The following is a 24,445-nucleotide window of genomic DNA, read 5'->3' as shown; positions in this document are numbered from 1 at the left end:
TATCAAGCAAATCCCCAAACTGTTGTACTCATATGCGAAGAAGATGAATAAAAGAAGAATAGAAATAGGTCCTCTAAGAAATGAAGGGAGATTAACGAATGAAAAAAAGGAAATAAGCAACATATTAGCAGAAAGATATAAGAGAGAATTTACCCTTAGAATTGATAATGAAGATAATGTTACAGAAATAAGACATGAAAATAGTGAACATTTATTAGACATAGATATTAATGAAGCCGATATTGTGCGGGCTATTAATGAAATTAAAAATGGATCAGCAGCTGGGCCAGATGGTTTCTCTGCTATTTTGTTGAAGAAAGTAGTTCATTCTATCGCAGAGCCGCTTGCAATATTATTAAGGCAATGTGTAGATACAGGCAAGATTTATGATGAGCATAAATTAGCATATATTACCCCTACTTTCAAAAGTGGATCAAGACTAGAGGCAAGTAATTATAGGCCTGTGAGTCTAACATCACATATTATGAATGTATGAAAGGGTAATGAAGAAAAATATTATGAAACATTTAATAAAAAATAATTTGTTTAATGTAGGACAACATTGTTTTGTACCCGGGAAAAGTACACAAACCCAACTGCTAGTCCACCGTGAGAACATATACAAAGATATGAAAAGCGGAAATGAAACAGATGTGGTTTATCTAGACTTTGCAAAAGCTTTTGACAAGGTAGACCATAATATATTAGCGAAGAAAATTAGAAAACATAATATAGTGGACAGAGTAGGAAGATGGAAAAAACGCTACATGATAATACAGGCATGGAAACAGATAGAAGGAATTGCCGAAAACATCATGGAGCTAAAAAAAACAGAAAGAGCAAGCAGAGGTAGATTAATAGGAAAACTAAAGAAAGCACACAGGACATTAATCCACTACGCACCAGCATCGACAATGCAGTATCTATTCAATGCGTTGCCAGCTCATCTGAGGAATATATCAGGGGTGAGCGTAGATGTGTTGAAGAATAAGCTCGACAAATATCTAAGCTGCATCCCAGACCATCCAAGATTGGAAGATGCAAAATATACCGGAAGATGTGCTAGCAACTCTCTGGTAGACATTAGAGGTGCCTCACACTGAGGGACCTGGGGCAACCCGAACAAGATGTAAGGTCTGTAAGGTAAGGTCTCTCAGAAAACTAGAAGTGAGGCTCCATATCTTCGTCCAAATGTATACGTATTTACTATCAAAGCGGGTGGGTCTCAAAGAGGTACTCTCTCTCTCTCTCTCTCTCTCTCTCTCTCTCTCTCTCTTCTCTCTCTCTCTCAGAAAACCAGAAGCGAGCCTTCATTTCTTCGTCCAAATGTATACTATCAAAGCGGGTGGGTCTCAAAGAGGTACTCTCTCTCTCTCTCTCTCTCTCTCTCTCTCTCTCTCAAAGCAGGCGAGGAAGGGCGAATGGGAGCTTGCCTTAAAATCCAATATGCCTGTGTTGACTTAAGTAGTGAATTAAGTACCGAAATGGTAGTCGACTGTTGAAGGTGGCAGTGAAGGTGAGAGAGAGAGAGAGAGAGAGAGGAAAGTAAAAAGCAAAGTTATGTTCATTGTACCGTTCAATACATACACAATCAAAACGGGATGGCCTCGACGAGGTAATTCGCTCACCCTGCTGATAGTTGCTCGTTGGACGAGGGGTTCACGTGTTCGCCTACCAATTCGGTAGTCGCGAGTTCGATTCCCCGCTCTGCCAGCGTTGAATCGGAGGAATTTATTCCTGGTGATTAGAAATTCATTTCTCGAAATAATGTGGTTCGGATCCCACAGTAAGCTGTCCCGTTGCTAGGTAACCATTTGGTTCCTAGCCACGTAAAGATATCTAATCCTTCGGGCCAGCCCTAGGAAAGCTGTTGATCAGCTCAGTGGTCTGGTTAAAGTAAGATACACTTAACTTGACTCACGCCGTGTTTAAAAAGTTTCTACTCGTAATGCAGTTAAGTGACGGCTGGGGCTATATGTCTGTATCCGATACTGGAGACTTTTCCCCGAAGAGAGATTCAAGTAATTCTGCAAAGTCGGTTTGCCAAGAATGTGTAGGATTTAAATACGGCCGGCGACTGCATTGCGATAGATCACGGGGAAACAAAAACCTCTAGTGGACCTTTATTAGTTTAAGGATTTTCCTCCCTCTTCCGGCGAATCCTGGAAGAAGCTCCTGTCTCCTGGAGGGCTGGGGGCGGCGCCTGGAAGTTGCAGTGCTGCTGGCGGTCGTTCCAATCAAAAACATGGGCTAACAACTGTCCCGGTCCAAGATACGACTACGGTTCTCCTCGTTGCCTGAATATTTGTATCTTTATTCGTGGTCCTCTTCGCAATTGTGGGTTGAGCTGATCTTCGTGTTTTCAGTATGTTGCAGTTTATAGAAGGTGGAAAACTTGCTAGTGTGTTTTTTTTTTTGGTTTTTCTGATATATTCAACTGATGCTTCTCGTTTTCAGATGGTATTGCTTTAAGAAAGAGGATTTGAACAAACTCTTAATGAACCGTCTACGTCTTACATTCTCAGATGTGAGCGTTCTTTGCGAAAAACGTATGGAATTGGATGTCATATTTGTTCATATGTTTGTTTTTTTTGCCAAAACACATGAAAATTTTGCCTCGTCATACTTGGTACTTTCTTTTGACGATTATTTTTTCCAACAACGATGACAATTTTTATTTCTTTTTTTACAGATATGGAACTATCAGCAAATTCAAGTAGTTCGATACAAATTTTTTAATGTGCCATTATAGTGTTACCTTTCGACTACGAATTTGAATACCAATTTTTAATCATTTTTTATGTTCTTATACTTTTGCCATAAAAGGACTAGGATTTTGTGTAGGTAGATCCTAGATCAACGAAAATGGTATGCAGATATATATATATATATATATATATATATATATATATATATATATATATATATATATATATATATATATATATATATATATATACATATATATATATTACTCGTTCATACAATTTACGTTTTAGTCAGTGATACATATACTCTTTTATAATACATTTCTCTATTTAATGACTCTTAACACTAAATTTCTCTATTTAATGACTAATATATTCAGTTTCCTCCCTTAAACCAAAATAAACCCCTCTGTCTTAAACTGCATGAACCTAAACAGCAATTATAAATGCCTTGTTACTTTTTTCTTAAACACAGAACTACATTAAATCGAGATTGAATTTTATGCTTGACTTTCCAGCACTTATGAGCACTCACTCACTTTAAAAACGTGGTGGCTGTGCACTTGGGAATATAGTTACTTATGCGCACTTATAAAACGAAAAACTCTAAAACCATGTTTTAAATATTTATTTTACTTTCAAACACTTCAAAGGAAAACCGTTCAACACTGCCATTTCAGTCCTCACATGCGGCTTAAAGCCCATTTGAAGACGCCATTATCACCTTAGATTGGGGAAACAAATCTGGAAAATACATTTGAAAATAAATCTAAACAAATTAGATTTATTTTTTAATATATTTATACCCATACATAACCGCAGAGCTGTTTCTCCATTTCAAGACCCGTGGTACTGTGAGTATTTATTATTGCTAGTTTCTTTAGATTAAGCCGGCCTTATGCCGGCACGGGCGCATGCTTCCTCAGCTGCCCAGGTTGTAAGGGAGCGCCTCAGTTGCGTGATCGGTATGGTCTTGACCTGCCACCTTGGTGGCCCCGAGTTCGATTCTTGGGCATTCCATTGAGGAGTTAGAGATGCGTATTTCTGGTGATAGAGGTTCATCACTTTCGACTTGGTTCGGAAGTCACGTGAAGCCGTTGGTCCCGTTGCTGAATAAACCACTGGTTCTATGCAACGTAAAAACACCATACAAACAAACCAGGTTGAAAGGACTGTGAAACGTCAGCGTGAAATTGTAAGCAGCAATTCCTCAAGAATTTAGTTGCAGATTTATCCAAGGGTGTGTTAAATTGCGTTTTGACATCCTGGTCAAATTGGTAAACAGAAAATTAATGACACCGATTTTTGTAAAGTATTCTGGGGTGATTATATACTCTTTTCATTTGTGTAGTGATGTTGCTCTGATAGAGGAGGCGAGTTTACAGGTTTTGGTGAAATTTGGAAAAAAAATGATGAATCTGTATGAGGATTTTGAATGGTTAGAGAAACTTATTTAACACCATATTGAATTGAATCTTCTTGGCGATATATGTGTAGCGTATGAAAACGTCATTCATATGACGAGTAAATCCTACGTAATGATTTCAAGTGTTTGCTGGGTCGTTTGTATAAACTTTTTGCATTTTTTGATAGCCAGTTTGGTTCTTCGTGTTTGTGTTGTAATTTTACATTAGTTATAGTTTGTAGTAAAAACAAGGAGTGTATTGAACAAAGCGCAGGAGATTAAGGTAAATATTATGTTATGGACAATGTACAGGTAATGCTTGTCATTGAGAGAGAGAGAGAGAGAGAGAGAGAGAGAGAGAGAGAGAGAGTATACTTACAATGCTTTATGAGAAGTGGAAGGAGATAACAGACTATTCATGTGTCAGAAAAATTGTGAATATCAGTACGTAAATTTTTACCTATCAAACAAATCATTGTGTGGGTTATACAATACAATTGTAGATTATTTTTTCATATTCAAGTGCTTTCTTTGTTTAAAATACCTATCAAATATCGATATAGCGAGATGGGTATTTCTTAAAACAAATAAATAAATAAACAAAAAGTTTCATTATTTTTTTTAACTCGGTTTCCTGTTATTTTATTTTGCGAACTCTACCAAGAAGATTGTGTGAAATATTGTTGAACTAAACAGTTGTTTTCCTTTGTGTGTGTGTGTGTGTGTTTTTTTTTTGTTTTTTTTTTTTTTTTTTTTTTTTGAAGTCGAAGACACCTAACATTCATCAAATATTAAAACGTAGGCCATAATTGAGTATATGGTTTTGCTCAGAAGTAAGACGTCACCTTTTAGAGTTGACTGTTGACCAATATTGGTGAGTGGTTATCTTTATAAGGGGCGACCTCGGTTCACAAAATGCATTTTGCGTTGGTTATCAATCACCAATGTAAGAGATACATCACTTATTAACGTCATAAATGACACCAAATGATAACTCGGAAAGTTTTCTTTGTCTTGTTCGCTCGAGAAATGATTGTAACACGATGTGATTTTCACTTTGTGTCCCTTTCCTTCCATTTCAGTTCTGGATTAGAATTTATCGCTCATTCAGCATCAGTTCGTTTTGCAAATGAAGCGACAGAGTACAGGTCATTCTTTTATTTTTAAATCCTGTTATTATTAATTCTAGTTTCTCTTTTTATCTTTCACTTTCCATACGTGTTCTGATCGTTCATCACCTATACACGCCAACCCCCTAGGGAGGTTGTGCCGTCAGTGCACCTCATGCGGTACAATGTAGGCATTACTAAAGGTTCTTTGCAGCGTCCCTTCGGCCCCTAGCTGCAACTACTTTCATTCCTTTTACTGCACCTCCGTTCATATTCTCTTTCTTTCATCCTATTGTCCACCCTCTCTTAACAATTGATTCATAGTGCAACTGCTTTGAGGTTTTCCTCTTGTTACACCTTTCAAACCTTTTCACTGTCAATTTCCGTTTCAGCGCTGAATGACCGTAGTTGCCCCAGTGCCTGGCATTATGCCTAAGATCCATAAATCAGTCAAAAACTACACACCAATGCAGTCCTACTGGATTATAGGTATTTTTAATAGTCGCAGAATCATCTCGTATACGTGACAGAAGAAGAAATAAAACTGCATTCACAGTTTAGCTCAGTGCGGGAAAGAGACCAAAATGATTAAACAACGCGTCGTGCAAAACGCAGCGCCGAAGTAATTAAGAGAAACGAGCTCTGCATTCGTCAGTATCGAGTGATTAATACGATCGGAAATTGCAGAGGAGATAGTTTCGTTGCAGGTTGCAAAAAAGATCACGCGATCACACGCTCCGACGATCACGCGAGATGTATAGATTTTTTTTTTTTTTTAGGGGTTGATGGGGGCCTGATAAGAATACCTTGGAGAATAAAGTATAATTTTTTTTTAATGTCTCTTGATCAGATCGCTTGCAGTTGCTGCTGGACTGCAGACCATTAAGACATTTGTTATTCGTGCCGTGAATGTCTTCTGCAGTTCCTTCTTTCATTTCTTCGTGGTCTGGAAGTTGGAATTTTCAAAATGAAAGTAGTATGAGCAGTACTTGTGACTGGTGGTCGTTGATCTTGTTGACATTCTGCGTGGAAGTCGCAGAATCGAAGGTCAGCCAGTTCGAGTAGTCCTCATTTGTCACTCAGTTGGAATTCTCAGACTTCCTCGGTGTTTTCCGAATCTTATAACCCGCCTAAATGCTAACAGGAAAGTTTGTCACACTTTATGACAATTTGATGCAGGGATCTGTACTTCATCTGTCTCTCCTCTGTATGTTAATGGGGCAGGTACTGCTTTTGTTACCCTCTGGTGTCACGGGGAGAGTTTTGCAACGGAGGAACCTGATGCATACGAAAGTGGTTTGACTGGAAGGACTGCGTTGTCTTGTGCGCATGCGTTGTGTCAGGGGGCGGAGCGACACTAATGCTGTGTTGCCTGGAAGTGTTTTCTTAAGGTTATCTTATGTTCCTGAATTTATATTTTAAAAGCAGTGAAAGCTGACGATTATCTTCGGTGTGTTTTGCAGTAGTGAAACAAGTGACGTCCGTTTATGTTGCGTAGCTAACCAAGGTAAACGTAATTTAAATGGCATGCGATTGCAATACAGATCAGATTATTCATGACTTTTCATTACCTGCTTGGTCGTGTGCGAGACAGTATTTATTTCAGCTTTAGGTCCAGTTTTGTTAAGTTTTTTTCAGCCACCTCTTTTGACAGTATTTATTTCAGCTTTAGGTCCAGTTTTGTTAAATTTTTTTCAGTCACCTCTTTTCTTACACCACTTTCAGTCGCTTAGGCTTTTTGTGGGAGCTATTTGTTCTCTTTAATTTTTACACCAAGATGCTGGACATCCACCTGCTTCATTAGAAATATTTTCCAATAGATCTGGTGTATAACACTTTGCGAATATATCAAAGTACTTGCCGTTCTTATGGTCCCCCATCACCCTCGATGTTGCAGATGTAACAACGTGCAGTCTTGGCTGGTCAGGGAAGTTACTTTGCCATTTTGTACGAATTTTTTAGTCTTGTTCAGGAGACAGACTCTGAGCATTTGTTCCATTACTGTTCTGTGATGTGGGAAAGATTTGCTCTTGTATCATATTGTCATTGAAGTTTAGTTTACTTTTCGACTAAACTGTCTTCTTCCTATGATGGTGTAAAATATTGCTACTGTCATTGATTTGAGGAGCTTAAAAAAAATATAAATGGTCTCCCAAGCGCCTCAGTGGCGTGATCGGTATGGTCTTCACGTGCCACCTCGGTGGCAGCGAGTTCGATTCTCCGGCATTCCATTGAGGTGTTAGAGATGTGTAATTCTGGTGATAGAAGTTCACTCTCGACGTGGTTCGGAAGTCACGTAAAGCCGTTGGTCCCGTTGCTCAATAACCACTGGTTCCATGCAACGTTAAAACACCATACAAACAAACAAACAAATAAATGGTTTGCCAATCATTCGGATATAATTAGAATTTTCGTTTTAGATGTATTTATTTACAGTATTGTACTCTTACGTTTTAGGAACAAGTGTACTTTTTTCACTAAAGTGTTTAGCTGTAGTTATTTTGCTTTGAGATATACCATCTTTTTAAATGAATATAATCCTTTTGACAGTAAGTCCTGTGTCAGACGGAATACCGACTTCCTTGTGGTTAAAAAAAAAATAACAAGCTTAACATTTTTCAATATCCTTCCTGTCTCATTGATGATGTCACAGAGATCCTTTGAATCACTTGGAAACACTCAGTGGTCATACGCAAATCCTAGTATTTTACAAGTGCTTTTATCTGGCAAAGGTGGAGGAAGTAGGCTCTTGAAAGATACTTGAACTGTCAGTGGAGTACTAGTGGTTACCGATTGTGGCTGATGTATTTATTAAAGTTTTTATTTATTTTTATTCCAACGCCATCTCGCTTCTCTGTTTGTGGCCTTTACGCTGTGGAATGAATCTGTGGAATACACTTATTTATTCCCCTTTCCTTTCATCCCGTAGCTAAATATGAGTGGTTATTTCTAATACGCATTATTTCGAAATGAATCAATGATGATATTAAAGACGCGGTTTTCTCGCTACATATTCTTACTCTTGTATAGATATGGCAGTTGCTACTATATCCTTTCTCTAAAATAATAGAATGTACAGGGCGTTAAGTGTTGATGTTCGCTACCTGTAGATTTTTAATTTTAATGTCAATAAATAAGGATGAACATTGCTGATTATATATATATATATATATATATATATATATATATATATATATATATATATATATTATATATATATACATTATATATATATATCATATTTACTACATATACATATATATCTATATATATATATATATATATATATATATATATATATATATATTATATATATATATATATATTCAGTATATAACTCATCTTTTACGTTAAAATCACGTATTATTGATTATTATTATTATTATTATTATTATTATTATTATTATTATTATTATTATTATTATTATTATTATTATTATTATTATTATTATTATGAAATGTACTTGCATCTAGAACTTGTCCTGAGAATTTGCTCTGGAATACAACCTGTAAAGAAAGGGAACTCAATCCTCCTCCTTTCTACGGCAATTTTGCCTCACTCAGTTGAGCTTGACTGGCACCCTGCTGTTAATTTTTGTCAGATCTGAATTGCCTAATGTATCTGTCATCTGCAGTTCAGACCCGCAAGCAAAATGTGTCTCTTATATGGTGGGAAGCATTGTGATCACTTCAGAAACGTTAGATTTTGCCTTCTTTTAGCTGAGCATGCGTTTCAGAAGGCTAGTGGGTGACATGTTGGTTAGATTTTGAGGTCTCTAGTTGAAGGATGAAAAAACCATGTATGGCTAGTTTTATTTCTGCTGGTTCTGTTTTGGAAATATAGTGGTAGGAATCTCATGGTACTAAAGATTCTTTATATAAATTTTCACGCAAAATAATTCCTCAACCTCCATCAGCATTGTTACAGATTCATCTTCTGCTAACTTAGTAGCTAAGAGATTTTTTTCTATTTCACAAAATTCGCAAATAATGCTTATTTATCTCCCGCTAGTTTAGTGAAGAGAATTGTAGGTCTCACGTGCTGAGCTTAGTGAATGCTTTCTCTAGTTCTAAGTAGTCTCATTAGATTGTAGTTGGTTTGATAGAGTAAGAATTTATTTCTGATCTTTTCGGTCATTTTAACAATTATGGTTCTTTAAGTTTGCAAGTCCAAAGAAATTTTATTTGTCATTCCTGTAAGTCAGTGGGTGAAGGTCCCATGATGTATTCTTCAAGACACTATTCTCTGGTATAATTTAATTACTTGATACGAGATATATTGGTCAGTTTCAGATCTTGGTGTCTCCCCTCTTGGGACATTAAAGGAATGTCGTAGTATGTTGGTAGGTTTTACCCCCAGAATGACAATTTTCAATGCCAGGGTAGACTGACCTGCGGGAGGCTTAGTACCTGGATGAATGCAAGAATCAGACGTTACCCGGTTGTTGCTAATTATTGCAGGGGCCATACGGTCTGCGGCGTTATTTGCCACAGGACTCCTGTGCAAGGGGATTATCTGCGGCGTCACAGCTGGAATCACAGGTACTGTTTTTGACTGGATGCAGTAAGTCGTTTCCTGGTCACGAGGCTTTGGGCTTTTGAGTTGAGCACAGAATAAACATGCAGTGCATGTGAGAGCGAATGGCTTTTATTATTATTATTATATTACTTGTACGTCGTATGGCTTCCTAAAGAATCATAGTTTCTGAACGCAGAAGGAGGAAGAGGACGCTTTCCTCGAGTAATTTGGAAACGTCTGGACAAGGAGATGATTCTGCGTTGTAGCCTCCTTTTGTAAGTAAACTGCGCCTTGTTACGACAAGCTGTACCCTTGAGTTAGTCATTATCATAATTTTCCATTCAGAGCAATTTCCATGAGGTTGGAAAAAGATGCAGAATACTGAAGATCTCCGATAGCCACTTAGGTTTACCTCAGAAGAACATGAAAAGTATCATGTAGAAACACCTCTTGTTTTGTGAATAACTGGTCTAAAATGACAAGCAAGTAGCGAGAGCCAATTGGACTGTCTTCAATCTATATAAAGGTAATGGTTGATAAATACAATATACGAAAGTTTACCAACTTCGCTTTTGTTACTTGTTTGCAGTGTGGTCACCTTCGAAAAAGTACCTTTTGCTCTTCCCTAATCAACCTTTTTTGAGTGCTGTGGTGTTAAAGGAAGGGTAGCGGTCTAAAGACTTCTACAGCTGCCAAAGGAAACTTAAAAACTCCGAAACTGTTTTAAAAACTTCTTTTTCTCGTTCGTTTTTAGCAGTGAAAATTATTAGCATAGAATTAGAAGTCCGGATACCAGTAGTAGTTGTAGTATAAATCTCTTATCTACCAAATCAGAGATCAGTTTTATTACCTTTCTTGCTTACTCGAGAGGCTGTACGTCAGCTATGTCAAAGAGCTCTTGACAGTGTCAGTACAGTGCAGCATTATTTAAACTGTTGTTGGGCTATGATGCTTCCTATGTTAAATGTATCTTTTGAATGTTTAATTAAAAGACCACGAAGAGGCAAGAGACTTTGGACACAGCTAAATCGACACACTGTCGAGTAAACTTCAAAGACAGCCTAGAAATTAGATTTTAGATAGCGCTTCGTGTTTCTGAACTGAATAGATGACCCATGTGTAGTTCTAGCTCTGCGCTAATACAACACATGGGATATCTACTCATGCTTCTTCCTTAAATACCAGACCTCTTATTTCATGTGAGCTGTAGTGTGCTTGTATGGTGGGGAGAGATCGTTTAAAGTTAACAGTAGGTGCAAAGGTGTACTAAGCACTGTTGTGGCACGTAATCATACTGTTTTGGTGTGTTATGTGATCCAAGTCCAACGCTGGCTATCATTGGACCCTTAAAATACGGGATCCCAAGTAGGAATGTTTGTGTTTCTGGAATTTATGAAATACCATTGCTTAGCCCCCTATAAGCATGTTTGGAAAGCCATGCATTTGCTAAGGACATTGCTGAAAGGTAAGAATATTTGTCAGCCTTTTTATTTCATAATAATCAGAACTGAGGAAATTTGGTGACATTTTGTGTTAAATAAAGTGGCAGTGTCAAAGATACCCGCTCCTGTCGTTGCAACAGAGAGATCTGGTGAGAGGCTCCACCAAAACTTCTTGCTCCTGGGATAGCCTGACTTGGCCACCCCAGCAGTATCGAATCGATGTAATTGTTCCTCTTCCAAACCAGCGACTACCACACTGATGTCTTTGCCCAGTTGTGTGGAGACTGGGGGCTGCCAAGGACTGCCAATGCAAACTTAAAAGTGGAACCGCCTACTTCAGCTGCAAGCTAGATAATGAATGCTGAGGAGTAGGACTATTGAAACTTATGACAGAACGCCATGGAGCTGTACCTTGAAAATGGAAGTTAATACAGTCTGTACACATTGCTTAGGTGACCTGGCTGTAACTGCAGTACAAGGTAACGCCAGTGTGACCTTTAGCTGAAGCTGAATATCTCCAAGATTATGTATTGTTACTAAGGTGTATGTACCTTCCAATATTCCCAACTTTTGCCACAAGGGTTAACCGTTGTATCATGAGACTAAGATGAAAGCCTGCTTCACCAGGTATAGTTTGCCTGTGGCACCAGTAACTAATTCACTGAGGCCCCATTTCAGGCAGTTAATTCCGTTTTTGGTGTTTGTCTTCACGATTTCACCATTAGTTTTAGGCTCAAATGAAATGAAGGTTAGCATTTAAGGGAAACCAACAAAAATATATCATTTTTTTTTAATGTTGAACTTGTAAGCCCTTGCTCTAGAAAATCACTTTCACGCACTATTTTTTAAAAGAGTTGAAGCACGCCATAGTAGATGGCTTCTTTTTTTGTCTCGCGTGTGTTATCTGGTAAGAGTGGAGATTAATTCAATTATAGCAATAGCACAGATAGACTTCTAATAAAGTAGCATCCTTGTGTTCAACTTCTGGAAGTTGGCTGATCGTGTTTTCTTTACATCTTCTAATTGCTTTTTATGTATTTTATCTTATAAAGGTTTGCAAATGTGGCTGACAGTGAGATGACAGGTAACCTCATGAATCCATTGGTTTATGCGACTCTTAAGAGTAATCCTTTTAATTATAACCAATCATTGTGGAATTAATTTATTTTATTTCATTTTATTATTATTTTTTTTGTGGGAGAGGGGAGGACCAGAGGATTATCAGCACTTGAGCATTTAATGTGAGGTATTTGCTGTAATATCTGTGGTTGCTGGCTTAATTATGATGCAAATTTAGTTGCATTGCGCTGTATGGCGACCGTGTAACGTTTCCTAGATTACTTGAGCAAAGAAAACTTCAAGCAAGATTTGGTGTGATTGGGCGATGTAAGTCTTCTCTATGAAAATTTAAACCTTAAAAGTATTTGGGTTGTGTAAGCATGTCTTTTACATATATATTTATATATATATATATATATATATATATATACATATATATATATATATATATATATATATATATATATATATTATATATATATATATATATATCTATATATATATATATATATACATATATATTAATATATATATATATATAGATATATATATATATATATGTATATAATATTATATATATATATAAATATATAATATATAATATATATTATTATATATAAATAATTATATTATATAATATATTATATATATATATATAATAATTATATTATATTATATGATATATATATATTATACTATATATATATATATATATATATATATATATATATATATATATTCCAAATGTACCCAATCCTTCCAAGTATGTATTAGTACTATGCATTAGCATACTGAAGCTCTATTTATACATTCTCACGTGTGTAGGAGTCTGTGTACTCATGTGCCTTTATGTAAAAATGTGACATACATACATACCCGGAACAAGCTAGTTATTACCAAGCGCAGGACATAAATTAGCGAACAGTAAAGGCAACGCTGCGTTTGTTATGCAATAAACCAGTCATAACCCGATGCGGCGGTACTTGGGAGTAATGAGACTAGCTACAAGTACCTGTTTTCATTTTGTGTCTTTCTTTTTTTACAATATGAATTTACCATAAAGATGCAGCTTTAGGGCATTGTTTTGTTATATTGAAATTTTGATTAATCCGTGCAGGCGTGTGCGTGTGTGTTTGTGTGCATTACGAGTGTTTATTTACGAGCGCTTTTTAGCCTAGACTCATCGAGCTCGTGAAATGCGCATAACATTTTTTCTCCTTTTTTTAAGATTTGTTGACATTCCGACTGTGATACTGTTTTGCCATTTTTCCCATATATAAGAGAATGTTTACTTTGAAATATTACGTAGAGTAGAATCATAGATTTCGATATAGTTTTGATATAGAATTAATTGCACATAGATTTTTTTTATATAGAATAGTTCAGATTCAGATTTTTTTCATAGAAGCCATTGACCATAGGTGATTTTGTGTTTTGCTGTTTTGTTTTGATATAAACCATCTCTCATTACTTATTTTAAAATGAGTGAATAGAACTTGTATGCCAAAACGCTGCTTTGTGCGATGAAATTAAACTTGTGAATATACTAGCATGTTGATAACTTGTCTGTGTGAATATGTTTCTTCCTGTTTAAAGTGATGCTGTTGTATAATAGCACTTTTTCACCACTTGTGCAGTGTATTACGTGAATATTTATTGAACATGATATTCGCCTCGAATAATTATGTAAATGAAGTAAGAGGAAATGAGATGTAAATAGGACTGTCTTTCTTTCTGCCAATTTTAAATTCATGTGGTTGGTGGTTATCATGTCCTTCATGTTAAGAATGTGTGTTTCTGTCGTATCAATTATTCTCTAGAACTATTTCTCACAGATTTCGGATGACTATACAAATGTTCTCTATTATCGTTGTTGTACATCACTTTTGCATTATTTAATCTCTGGAAATTACGTTTCCCATTAGTCCTAAGAGAACGTAATTCATATTTACTCAAAATCTTTTAATCTAGAATTTACATTTCCCCAGAGTCTAAAGATATCATTCACATTTATTCCTCTTTTGTCCCTCCATTTTATTCTCCTGTATTTAGATTACACTTATTTGCTTTACATTAATGTCCCGCAGAGCCAGACCCAGACCTCAAGAGGAGCGAGACGGAGGAGATAGCTGGTCTCCTCAACTGGAACAGACCCCACAGTCGTGCTTACGGTCTCTCCACCACGCTTTACGAGCGTCATCCGCTCACCAATGAGCGCGCAGGTAAACAAACCACTTCTACTTCTTCCACACGTTACTCAGAATCTTAGAGCACCCGTCACATTATCTCTTTCCCAGCTTTTCCTAAAATGCGTCATTTCCCCCGGACTTTTTCGTGTTTTATGGTACTACAAGTCATGGTCTGGGTATACGTCAGATACAGACGACCAAGGTCTAGTACAGCAGAGGTGCCAAACAGTCGATCGCGATCTACCGGTCGATCGTGGCCACTTGTTTGGTCGATCACAGTTTCCCCACAATCCTATATAAACAAATAAAAACACAAGTGAATATATATATATATATATATATATATTATATATATATATATAGTATATATATCTATATATATATATATATATATATATATATATATATATATATATAGTATATAAAGAAGCAATTGTACTCATGTTTTTGCCTTCTTTGGCGCTATTTGAATTTTTTCCCACGTAATAATATGTGATTATGTAGTATGGTAGATCGTAAAAGAATTTCAGTCTTTGGTGTAGATCTCGGAGTTCAAAAGTCTGGCCATCTCTGGTCTATGTGGAGAGTATAGGGACGACCATCGTGTCATCTCTCATGTCCTGATCCGTTGTTATCTCATGTGTCCGTGATTACATTGTACCCTCAGTGCATTATCTGTGTTTAATATGGATTACCTGAACTGGTGTGAATTCCATCCCGGATTCTTTATACTTAAGACATAATTGCCAAGCGGTGGTGTTGTCTTTCGTAGCAGTTGAAAAGGTGGCAGACTTCCACGCTGAGTTAGTAATTGCTGCTCATCACTTTAATAAGTATCAGTGCACTTGTTTTTTATTGAGGTTATTTTGACGCCCAGCACCAGAAGTCTTCTCCCTTCTCGGTAAAATTGTGGAACTATTTTCTCAGCAGTGTTATGTAGCTTGGCTCATATATTATGTAGCAACTGCAGTTCTACAATAATAAGCCATTCTTCTATTCATAGTTTGCTCATTTTTATTACCTGTTCTGTGGTTTTATCTTTGTTATTCATGTTTAATTTGAGTTATATCTATGAATTTAAAAGAGTCTGTGTAATAATAATAAATAGAAATCTGGCAAATGTACCAGAATTATTATAAATATATGTATGTACCATATTCAATAATAACCTTAATGAAATAAGCTTTATTTCTCAATCTGAACGAGCTGCCAGGGTTCCAAAAATTACTCTAAGGTATCATCTACCCATATTTCAGTGCATTTTTTTTTCAATAAATAATTAACCCCTAAGGGTCAGAGAAGCAGAGCAGAAATACCCTCATAGCACAGAAGTTTAATGTCTGGTGTCTGGGCCAAAGCCTTGACACTGAACTATCCCAGGGGCTAACTATATAGCCTAAAAAAATAGACTATCTCCAATTCTGATGATTTCACTGCCAAATTATGGTTAAACTTGTGACGTTTTTCATCATGAAATATTAGTTTGATTCGCCTTTCCCTTGTCCCATCGGTTCAGTGATGTGACTGAAGTAATCTGAAATAACACCAAAAGATACTAAGAGCTTTTCGTTCAGGATGACTGAAATAAAGTATTAAGTACTAGGTTATTTGCTTGTTGTAGCACTAGTGCTGCGTTAAACTATTGCAGGGCCTTTACCATATATTAGAAAGGGAAAGTGGGTTTTAAAAGCATTTATTATAAAAGGAACTATGTTTATATACACTTTAAAACAATTATCTTCAAATTGTCCTCAGCAATGAGATTTTCTTCTCTTCTTTGTAGTCAGGCTATACAACAATTATGTTATGACAGTCATTTATGTAAGGTATCAAATGTTTAAAAGTGACAAAGCTATAGCCAAGTGGCATTATACCATACTTTTTCATGTAAATTCAGTGACATACTAAGAAATACGTGTAAAGGGATGGGAGCAATTGAAGACAAAGTGTTGAAGGACAAATTCTAACAAGTAAGTTGTTTATTTCATTGCTGTCACAAGCTTAAAATTATTTACTGTCTTTACCAGGTAATCCTATAGCCGATGCTTTTGGTGTTGTTGCGCGTGAGGATAGTGCAATCTTGGCTCTTGCGGATGGTGTTAACTGGGGAGAGAAGGCCAGCATTGCAGCAAGATGTGCAGTGCATGGCTGTTTGCACCATCTTAATACAGCCTTATATTCTCCAGCAGCTTCTCCTCCAGAAAATACAACAGTCAGTTCAATGTATACTGTATAATGCAGTAGTTTATACTAATTTATTTTCAACCAGAACTTTTGACATGCAGTCATTTCAACTTTCCAGTTTATAAATGTTGCAGTCTAATGCGGATATAGGTGGTCTTTTGAAACCATTAGTTAATAAAGTAAACTTAGTCTTATAGTTAGTTATTTGGTATTGTAATGTGTCATTATTGTAATTTCATGCAGTTTTTGCTGAAAATTAATTGATGATACATATCTCTTGGGATTAAAGACCAAACTTCTTCAGAATAAGAATAAGATCCATTTGCATTTTCACTACTCATTGCTAATTTCTCACCAGTTTTGTGCTCTTTTCCAGCAGGAGGTCTTCGTTGCCCTTCTGAGGTCCTTCCATGCAGCACACAGTCTCATTTTACAAGAAGATGGAATGCTGACAACGTTGACTGCAGCTGTGGTTTTACCTCTTGCTGATAAGGACCAATTTGTGGTCTGCGTTTGTAATGTTGGGGATTCACTAGCATATGTCTATTCACAGAAACATGGTGTTCGGGAAATAACTCAGGGTTAGTTGCCACTGCTGTGCTTATCATTGGCTTACTTGTGTTGTACTGTATCTCATTTATATATGTTCTTGTAGTTTTTTCTATATAGCAGAATCATGAAGTTACTGAAATTTGAAAGGAACATATAGGTACTTGTAGAAGGAATATGCAAAATTTGCATAACTGATACATTTTGATAGTATGTAAATATCCTTATATATTTATCTTTGAGTTTAATAATTAAAAAAAGCAAAACACTGTACATGGCATATCAGTTTGGTAGTCCATAATGGTTAATTTCTTTCCATTTCAGGTTCCCATGATATTTATAGTATGCGCGATATGCGTGATGCCTTAGGAGCCTTAGGCCCTGTAGATGGGCAAAACCCTGAGTTGAACAATTTAACGTGCTCATTAACGTACTGTGATCCTGGAGATATCGTCTTCTTGACAAGTGATGGCATCTCCGACAATTTTGACCCAGTTGTAGGAAAGTTTGCAATTCCCAAGAAAGAAAAAGAAGTTAAAACAAATAAAGAACAGGGTGGTGGAGAGAGATCAACGCCAGGCAGGGAAGCAGGAGAGCAATTTAATGGTACACATAATGCACAAAATGAGACACCACAAAATCAGGGCTCTTCGTCCAAAGACCCACGAAGTAGTGCTCAAGGAAGGCGCAATGGTGAGCGGCAGCCGGCTGCTAGACAACACTCGCAGTCCCAGCAGAGAGGGAGAGGAAGAAAGCATCAGCAGGGAGCTAAAGAACCTCCTCAGAGTTCTGGGCCAGGAGGAAAACAAGTGAGGAAGGTTGTCTTTTTCATTATCCTTTTACATATACATACATTACTCATTTTTTTTCTGGTAAAAGCCAACTGAAAGGGTGGCCTAAGTAGCCTCTGATAAAATTAGAAAAAAAGGGAGAATGTTCTGGGATTGAGAAGGAATCCCAGACGAGAACATTCAATAGACTCCGCTTTTAAGAACTTCTGTCTTAGGGTACTAGAAATTCATTACACAACAACGGAAGTAAAAATCCAGCCTTGAATGCCAATTAAAAAGTTTAGTGTATAATTTTTATGTGATGTTATACAGGGGAATTGTAAGTGTTTTATTATTTGTTCTTCAAGTTCATACTGCTTTGAGGGTTGGACTTGGTACTACAGTACTTCTTCATTTTAAATCTTATTGTAACTTTAGGAATTAGTATATGTTGTAATATCTCTATAACCTTTCTTTGACAAATTGAAATAATTTCAGTTACTGAACCATACTTTTTCTTTTATCTCTTGCAGCCATTAAATAATATCAGGTCTGTAGGGGCAGGGTTGCCCGAAGATGAAGTTAAAAGTGATCCGTACCTCCCATTGGTTGAAGCACATCAAAGGCATGAATTAACGCTGTTACGCATGGAAGATCTCCTACGTTGTGGTCTAACCAGCAAGGGTCCTGTAACCTCTGCACAAGGTCTATGTTTGGAGATGGTGCATTTCGCTACAAAACTGACAGTTGCAAAACGTCGGATTCTGGAAGACCCTGATTTGTATCCTGCAACTTCAAAAGATCTGTCTCGTTCCGATCAGCGAAATAGACGACGAAAGGTATTAACAAAAAATTTGCATGTTGCTATGTGTGTACAGTATGTGTGATTGTTCATAGTACTCTCTATGAAAAGGAGCTCACTTTCCACAAGAATTTTATTATTGATGTATAATAGAAATACAAAATGATAACAATTTTGGCAAGTTTGTTATTAGAATTAATATCATCCATTTGCCACTTAATTATTATTTCGTCCTATTATTTAGAGTTTATATAACAAAGCATTTCTTTGCTCTAACTCATAGTTTTGTGTTACAGGTGTGTGAAAAACTCGCACTTGTCCCTGGAAAGCTGGATCATGCTACAGTGGTAGCCTATACTGTTGGCAATTACAGAGAGGATTGTGACATGCCACCGAGTGAAACTTTGTTGAGAAGGCCTCTTATAAAATCTGCCCCACTGGCTTCACCTGATTCTACCAGGAGTTTGCTGTCGCAGTTTGAGGAAATGCATCCTCGAGAGCCAGTGCAGCCTATGTCTGCTACTCTTCCCCAGAATATCAGTCTACATTCCCAGAAAAAAGGAAACCTGGTCGAAGGGAAAAGAGGAGAGAAAGGAAAAGGCTCTCAGATGCCATGCACTAATTTCACACAAAATAAAGAAAACCTGAGTCCAAATGCAGGCCAGGTGCCATGTAGATCAACTCTTATTGAAACCATTGTTTGAGGAAAGTATATTTATATGGTATCATTTGTGATCTTGCCCTTTAGATGCAAATTGACAGACAAACCCCAACATTCCCTAGCCGGAAAGGTCACTGTGCTTTATGATTGTAGTAAGGGAAAGTCTTGAAGAAGACCACATAAAACCAGACTGTTATGCAAAATGTTAGAAATTTGGCAGCTCAGGTTATTTCTTTTTTCTCTTGAACTATGTACTTTCAGCCACCAAATTTTTATTATGGGGAATTTTCATCTGCACTTCACTTAAAGTAGTAGGGGTCAAGCATAAATATTGATAATCTTATGGGAATATTACAGTGTTCTTAAATCCAAAGATATTTGAACAATTTACATCATCAATTTTCATTCCACTGAAAATTACTGTACAGGAAATTAAATTATTTATGCAGTTCTCTGAAATTTTCAGTGTTTTTATATGTTCAGACAGGTGCAGCAGATATATGAAATAAGATGACTTATCTGTGATTTTAGGAACAAAGATCTTGTTACAGTGTATTTACAGAAATTTTTCAGGTAAACTGGAGCTGTGACAAATGTTAGAATGTTCATATCATTATTGATACTGTAATCATAACAAATCATTGTGCAATGGTTGCCATACCATAAAGATTTTGTAAATTCTTTCTTTCACATTCACTGAATCTCATGTAATCTAGGCTTGAAAACTGATTTTGCATTTCTGCTATCATTCCACGGAAGGAAAATTTAGTCTAGTCTTATTAGTGTCTTTCACGACTTCCAAACGCCATAATCTTACTTAGGTTCATATTCATTATTTAACTACTATTCAGTCACATTTAGCTTGGGAGACAGGAATTACTGAACAAAAACCCTTGTTACTGATTTGCAGAAGTTATTAGTAAGTATGCAGCCAGTATTATCAGTGTAAATTTAGAATTCTTATGCAGTCTTTTTATTGAAAATTTTTGGGCCACTAAATTTTTCTTGTCAATAGATTAAGCTGACCTTTGGTAGCATAGGCTCTTGCTCTTTCAGCGGGCCATATGGAAACTTTTGACTGGGTGGCTCATTTATTCGCTCCATTGAAGATGAACTCTTAACCTAGTAGCAAGATGAAAGCCCATAATATATATAGGTAGTAGTATATAGCTTTGAAGATGATTTTTCAAGTATACTCTATTCACCAATCAGGTCTGCTATGTTGTAAGCAAAGCATTGTGATTCAGCAGTCAAATCTTATTATGAAATTAGCTTTTCTTTCATCCACAGGAGAGGAAACATTAAAAGGTTATGTTTTTCAAAATCTATGATTAGGAGGCAGATTTTTTTTAAACAAAACTAATTTTTGCTCTTGACTCTTCCCACTCTTGTCAAGTTAAGTCTCATGGTACTGAAGTCATATCTGAAGATTATGTACCAATGATAGCAAATATTTTATTTTATGCTGATTCTAGAAACAGCTTTATGCAACATTAGATTAGAAATGAAATATAGAGAATTGCTCTCTTTTTTAAGTGGTTGAGATGAAGCACAAAATAAGTTTTTCATCAATTAGGCATAATTACTCATTGCACACATCTTATTTTCATTATATGGATACTCATAATGAAATTGTAGATGAGATATAATTGTAGTAAAAGTTGTCATATTTTGCACCAGAGACAAAAAAAAAATGGTCTGACTTTTTTCATAACTGATCCTTCATTTGTAGCTAATAGTCTTATCGCTGTATTTCAACTATGGTGCATCTAAGAAAACAAAAGAAACCGTTTTTAAAATGCAAAAAGTTACTTGTTTTAGCAACTCTGCCCTTCAATGCCTTCATGTCAGTAAGCAGACTTTCATAATCTTTTGCATCTGAGGTCATTTAGCTTGAATTTTTATACTTGTTAAAAGTGCTGAAGGTGTGACATAACAGATTGAAGATGCTCATAGTGAACTTCTGTTTGAAGATTTCATGAGATATTTAGGAACGATTTTTTATTTGATGGATCAGAGAGCAACATATCCTTTGGGTCAGCCCTATGAGACTTAATAAATTAGCTCAGTGGTCTGGTTAAACTACTTAATGATAATATTAATAGAAAAGGATTTGAGAGAATGGCTATCTTACAACATTCCTCCACTTTCCTGCAGTCCCTCAGCTATTCAGTCATGTAGTCTTTGTGATTTTTCCCATTTTCCTCTGTTGTAAGGGAAGTTTGGGTGCTATAAGGCCTGTCATCTTTGAGGTTTGTAGGAACAGCCATTCACTATTAATTTGCTAGATTATAACAACTTTACCCATTTTAATGTTTGATTGCCTTTTCAAGTATCACAGTCAAAACTTATCTTTGACAGGATTAAAACTAAATTTTATTTAAACCAAGTCTGAAAACTCCAAATTTTGTGTGTGTTAAGGTATACTATTGGTAACATGAAAAAATTTTGCCTCTGAATTTTTTTTTAAATTCTCAGTGGATCTAACATATCACCTTCATCTTGTTCAACAATGTGCAGACACAATTTGCAAAGATCGTTTTGCAGAATATGCATATGTAATAAGTCCAGACACTTTTAGGTATTCCTGTCACCCAGAGCTTTTTGTTAAATAGGCAATGCCAGTTGGAGCACTTTATTGTAAAATTAAAGGGATAGCCAGATGTCTTTGTATGATATAGCAAAATGGTATGATTTTAAAGTCTGAATATTACGATGGTAACAAAGACAAAATTTAGGATGGTTCCTTATCACCAAAGACAAGGCTCTGGAGGATTTATTGTACAGTTTATAAATTATATACATCAGTGTTAAAAATCACTGACATTGTAAATTCCTGAAGTGCATAGTCCTCAAAACTGTGGACACAAATAGACAAAATTGTTGTAACTGAGTTTTGTCCATTCATATACGTAGACTGATGAAATATAAACTAAATGTGATGAAGCACTTAATCTCTAGGTCCCTGGACTCAACCCTATATTTTGAGAATGAAGCAAAGGTTGAGGGATCAAGTGAGGGATAGTGGAACAAAACACATGGGAAGGCTTCAGGAAAAAGATTCCTTTGTAGGTAATTATGTATTTCTAGGTAAAGTGACACAAAATTGTGTGATAGGTCATCTACTAGGAGCAAATGCATGACAATCAAAGCAGATAGAGCAATAGGTTAATGTTTCAGAGCCAAGCATATAGTTTCCTGTTATTTCACATATTGTAATATATTTTCAGGTGCAGCATAATAAGCTAACCTTTGTGTTATGTTTCATTTGTACTTATGTCTGAAAACCCAAGATTTTTCACTTTGCCATTGTCTTTTCTGGACATGTTAAACCATGCAGATGTTTAATAAATTTGTGAATATTGTTGTAGTATGTGGGTTTTGAATTCTTCCTTTGACAATTTTGGTTGTAAGTTGTAATTTCAAAAAGAATATGAAAAAATCTAGCATTCTTGAATCTTAGTAGCTAACAGATGTAATCTGCTACCATAAAAAAGATACTGTGTTAGTAAACTCCTTTTACTGACTTAGCAGAGACATTCATGAATAATTGTGGTTTACCACTGGAGCAGTGAAACTGGCTCAGAACAATGAGGAAAAGAAGATCCATATTGTGTGCTGTGTGCAAGGTGATCACACTGTCACACATATAACTGGCAGTCTTTGTCTGCTTCTCCAATGATCATGCATCACTTAGTAGTGTTGACTATTTCTGTGCTCTTTTGCATCTTTGTTAACATTTTTGTTAGTGTCCTGTGAATACTGATAATGTTGCTTGAATATCTGTACATTCCGAGACAAAATTTTGCTTTCTGTATCAAAACTGTCATCTGTAGTCCCATTGAATCACATAGATCACTTGCTACCCATGAACTGTACTTGTTACCTTAGGTTATCATCTCTGATTTGTATCATGAGATATCTTGTTCATATGTCATGAATGTGTTGTGTTGCTTGAATATCTTTTGACATTGTAACTCTTAATTAAAATCTATTTCCCAAATCTGTTGGTCACCTGTGATCTTTGTGCAAACATGAGAATCTGTAACCAAGTTAACCTATTAAGTTACCGTCAAGTTAATTCTGTCAAGAGTAGAGGAAGAGGAAGAAGAAGATAGTACAGCAACAAAGAAAGAGCGGACGTTGTATCAGATGACTTTCATATGATTTGCAGGGACTTAAAGATGTATCATTATAGTAGTTCAGTGATTGATACAGTACAATAAAAGAGGGAAGGCACTAATAAAGTCCTGAAGCCAGATCAAGAGAAGTCAAAGCAACTGATGTCTCGATGAAAAAATGTTCATGTTCTTCATTCTTCGTAAAGCAACTTTAGAGCAGGTGGATATAGGCTCAGCTACAAGTGGTACTACTACCACCCTGCTTCACCTAGTAGTGTCCCTACAACGAATCAGTCTGTTAATCTTCATCAGTTATTCAGTAATTTTGTGGATAATTTAGAGATTTTGTAAAGCATCATTGGAAGTTTCAGCACATTTTTATGATTCATATCTGTTTGTGCCCTTCTGCACTTTATTTCCTAATGAGAGTAGAGTTTATATGGAGGAAAGAGAGAAAGGTTAATGTTTGTGTTTATCTGTACTGTTATATGAATGATGTCTGCTTTTGTAAGACAATTTGCCGATTCAAGATGAAAGTGCCCTAGGTTAGTCTTGGTTTTCCTATTTTCGTAATAGCCAGGTGTGGGAGAGTAGGTTGGACCTAGATATCTTTGATATACATGTCATTTCAATGCACATTCATAGTCTCATTACATCTTGGCATTTATTTGGGATAGGCATGTTGCAATTCTTAGTCATATACATAGCATTTATTTGAGATAGGCATGTTGCAATTCTGAGTCATATCATCGCTCATTCTAAATTAAACAATGATTGTGCTGTAGTGTCTTGGAGTGTTACTTCCATTTTTTTTTTTTTTTTTACAATTTGCCATGACCTTTTTTCCATTCGTCATATTAGATGTTCAAATGTTGATTCTGTGCCAACATATAGAGTAGGTGCATCTGGTCATTTTGTTCAGTGATG

The 24,445-nt window shown here is 36.1% G+C and overlaps 1 protein-coding gene across 4 annotated transcripts in view; it reads left to right on the top strand.

Moving 5' to 3' along the window:
• The window catches only part of LOC135206119 (uncharacterized), a 206,005-nt gene extending 183,238 nt beyond the window's left edge, over nucleotides 1-22,767 (top strand). The window contains exons 3-8 of one of the 4 annotated variants that reach the window (XM_064237363.1): nucleotides 14,330-14,464; nucleotides 16,459-16,643; nucleotides 16,995-17,196; nucleotides 17,489-17,973; nucleotides 18,468-18,773; nucleotides 19,033-22,767. In XM_064237363.1, the coding sequence (XP_064093433.1) occupies nucleotides 14,330-14,464; nucleotides 16,459-16,643; nucleotides 16,995-17,196; nucleotides 17,489-17,973; nucleotides 18,468-18,773; nucleotides 19,033-19,440 (1,721 nt within the window). In that variant the 3' untranslated portion in view covers nucleotides 19,441-22,767. Of the gene's footprint in view, nucleotides 1-14,329; nucleotides 14,465-16,458; nucleotides 16,644-16,991; nucleotides 17,197-17,488; nucleotides 17,983-18,467; nucleotides 18,774-19,032 lie in introns of all 4 variants that reach the window. The other 3 variants (XM_064237361.1, XM_064237362.1, XM_064237360.1) reach the window with 3 other exon arrangements.
• The last annotated feature ends 1,678 nt before the right edge of the window (nucleotides 22,768-24,445 follow it).

The sequence above is a fragment of the Macrobrachium nipponense genome, chromosome 29, assembly GCF_015104395.2.
Source record: "Macrobrachium nipponense isolate FS-2020 chromosome 29, ASM1510439v2, whole genome shotgun sequence".
NCBI lineage: Eukaryota > Metazoa > Arthropoda > Malacostraca > Decapoda > Palaemonidae > Macrobrachium > Macrobrachium nipponense.
This window is presented reverse-complemented; position numbering and strand designations above follow the sequence as displayed.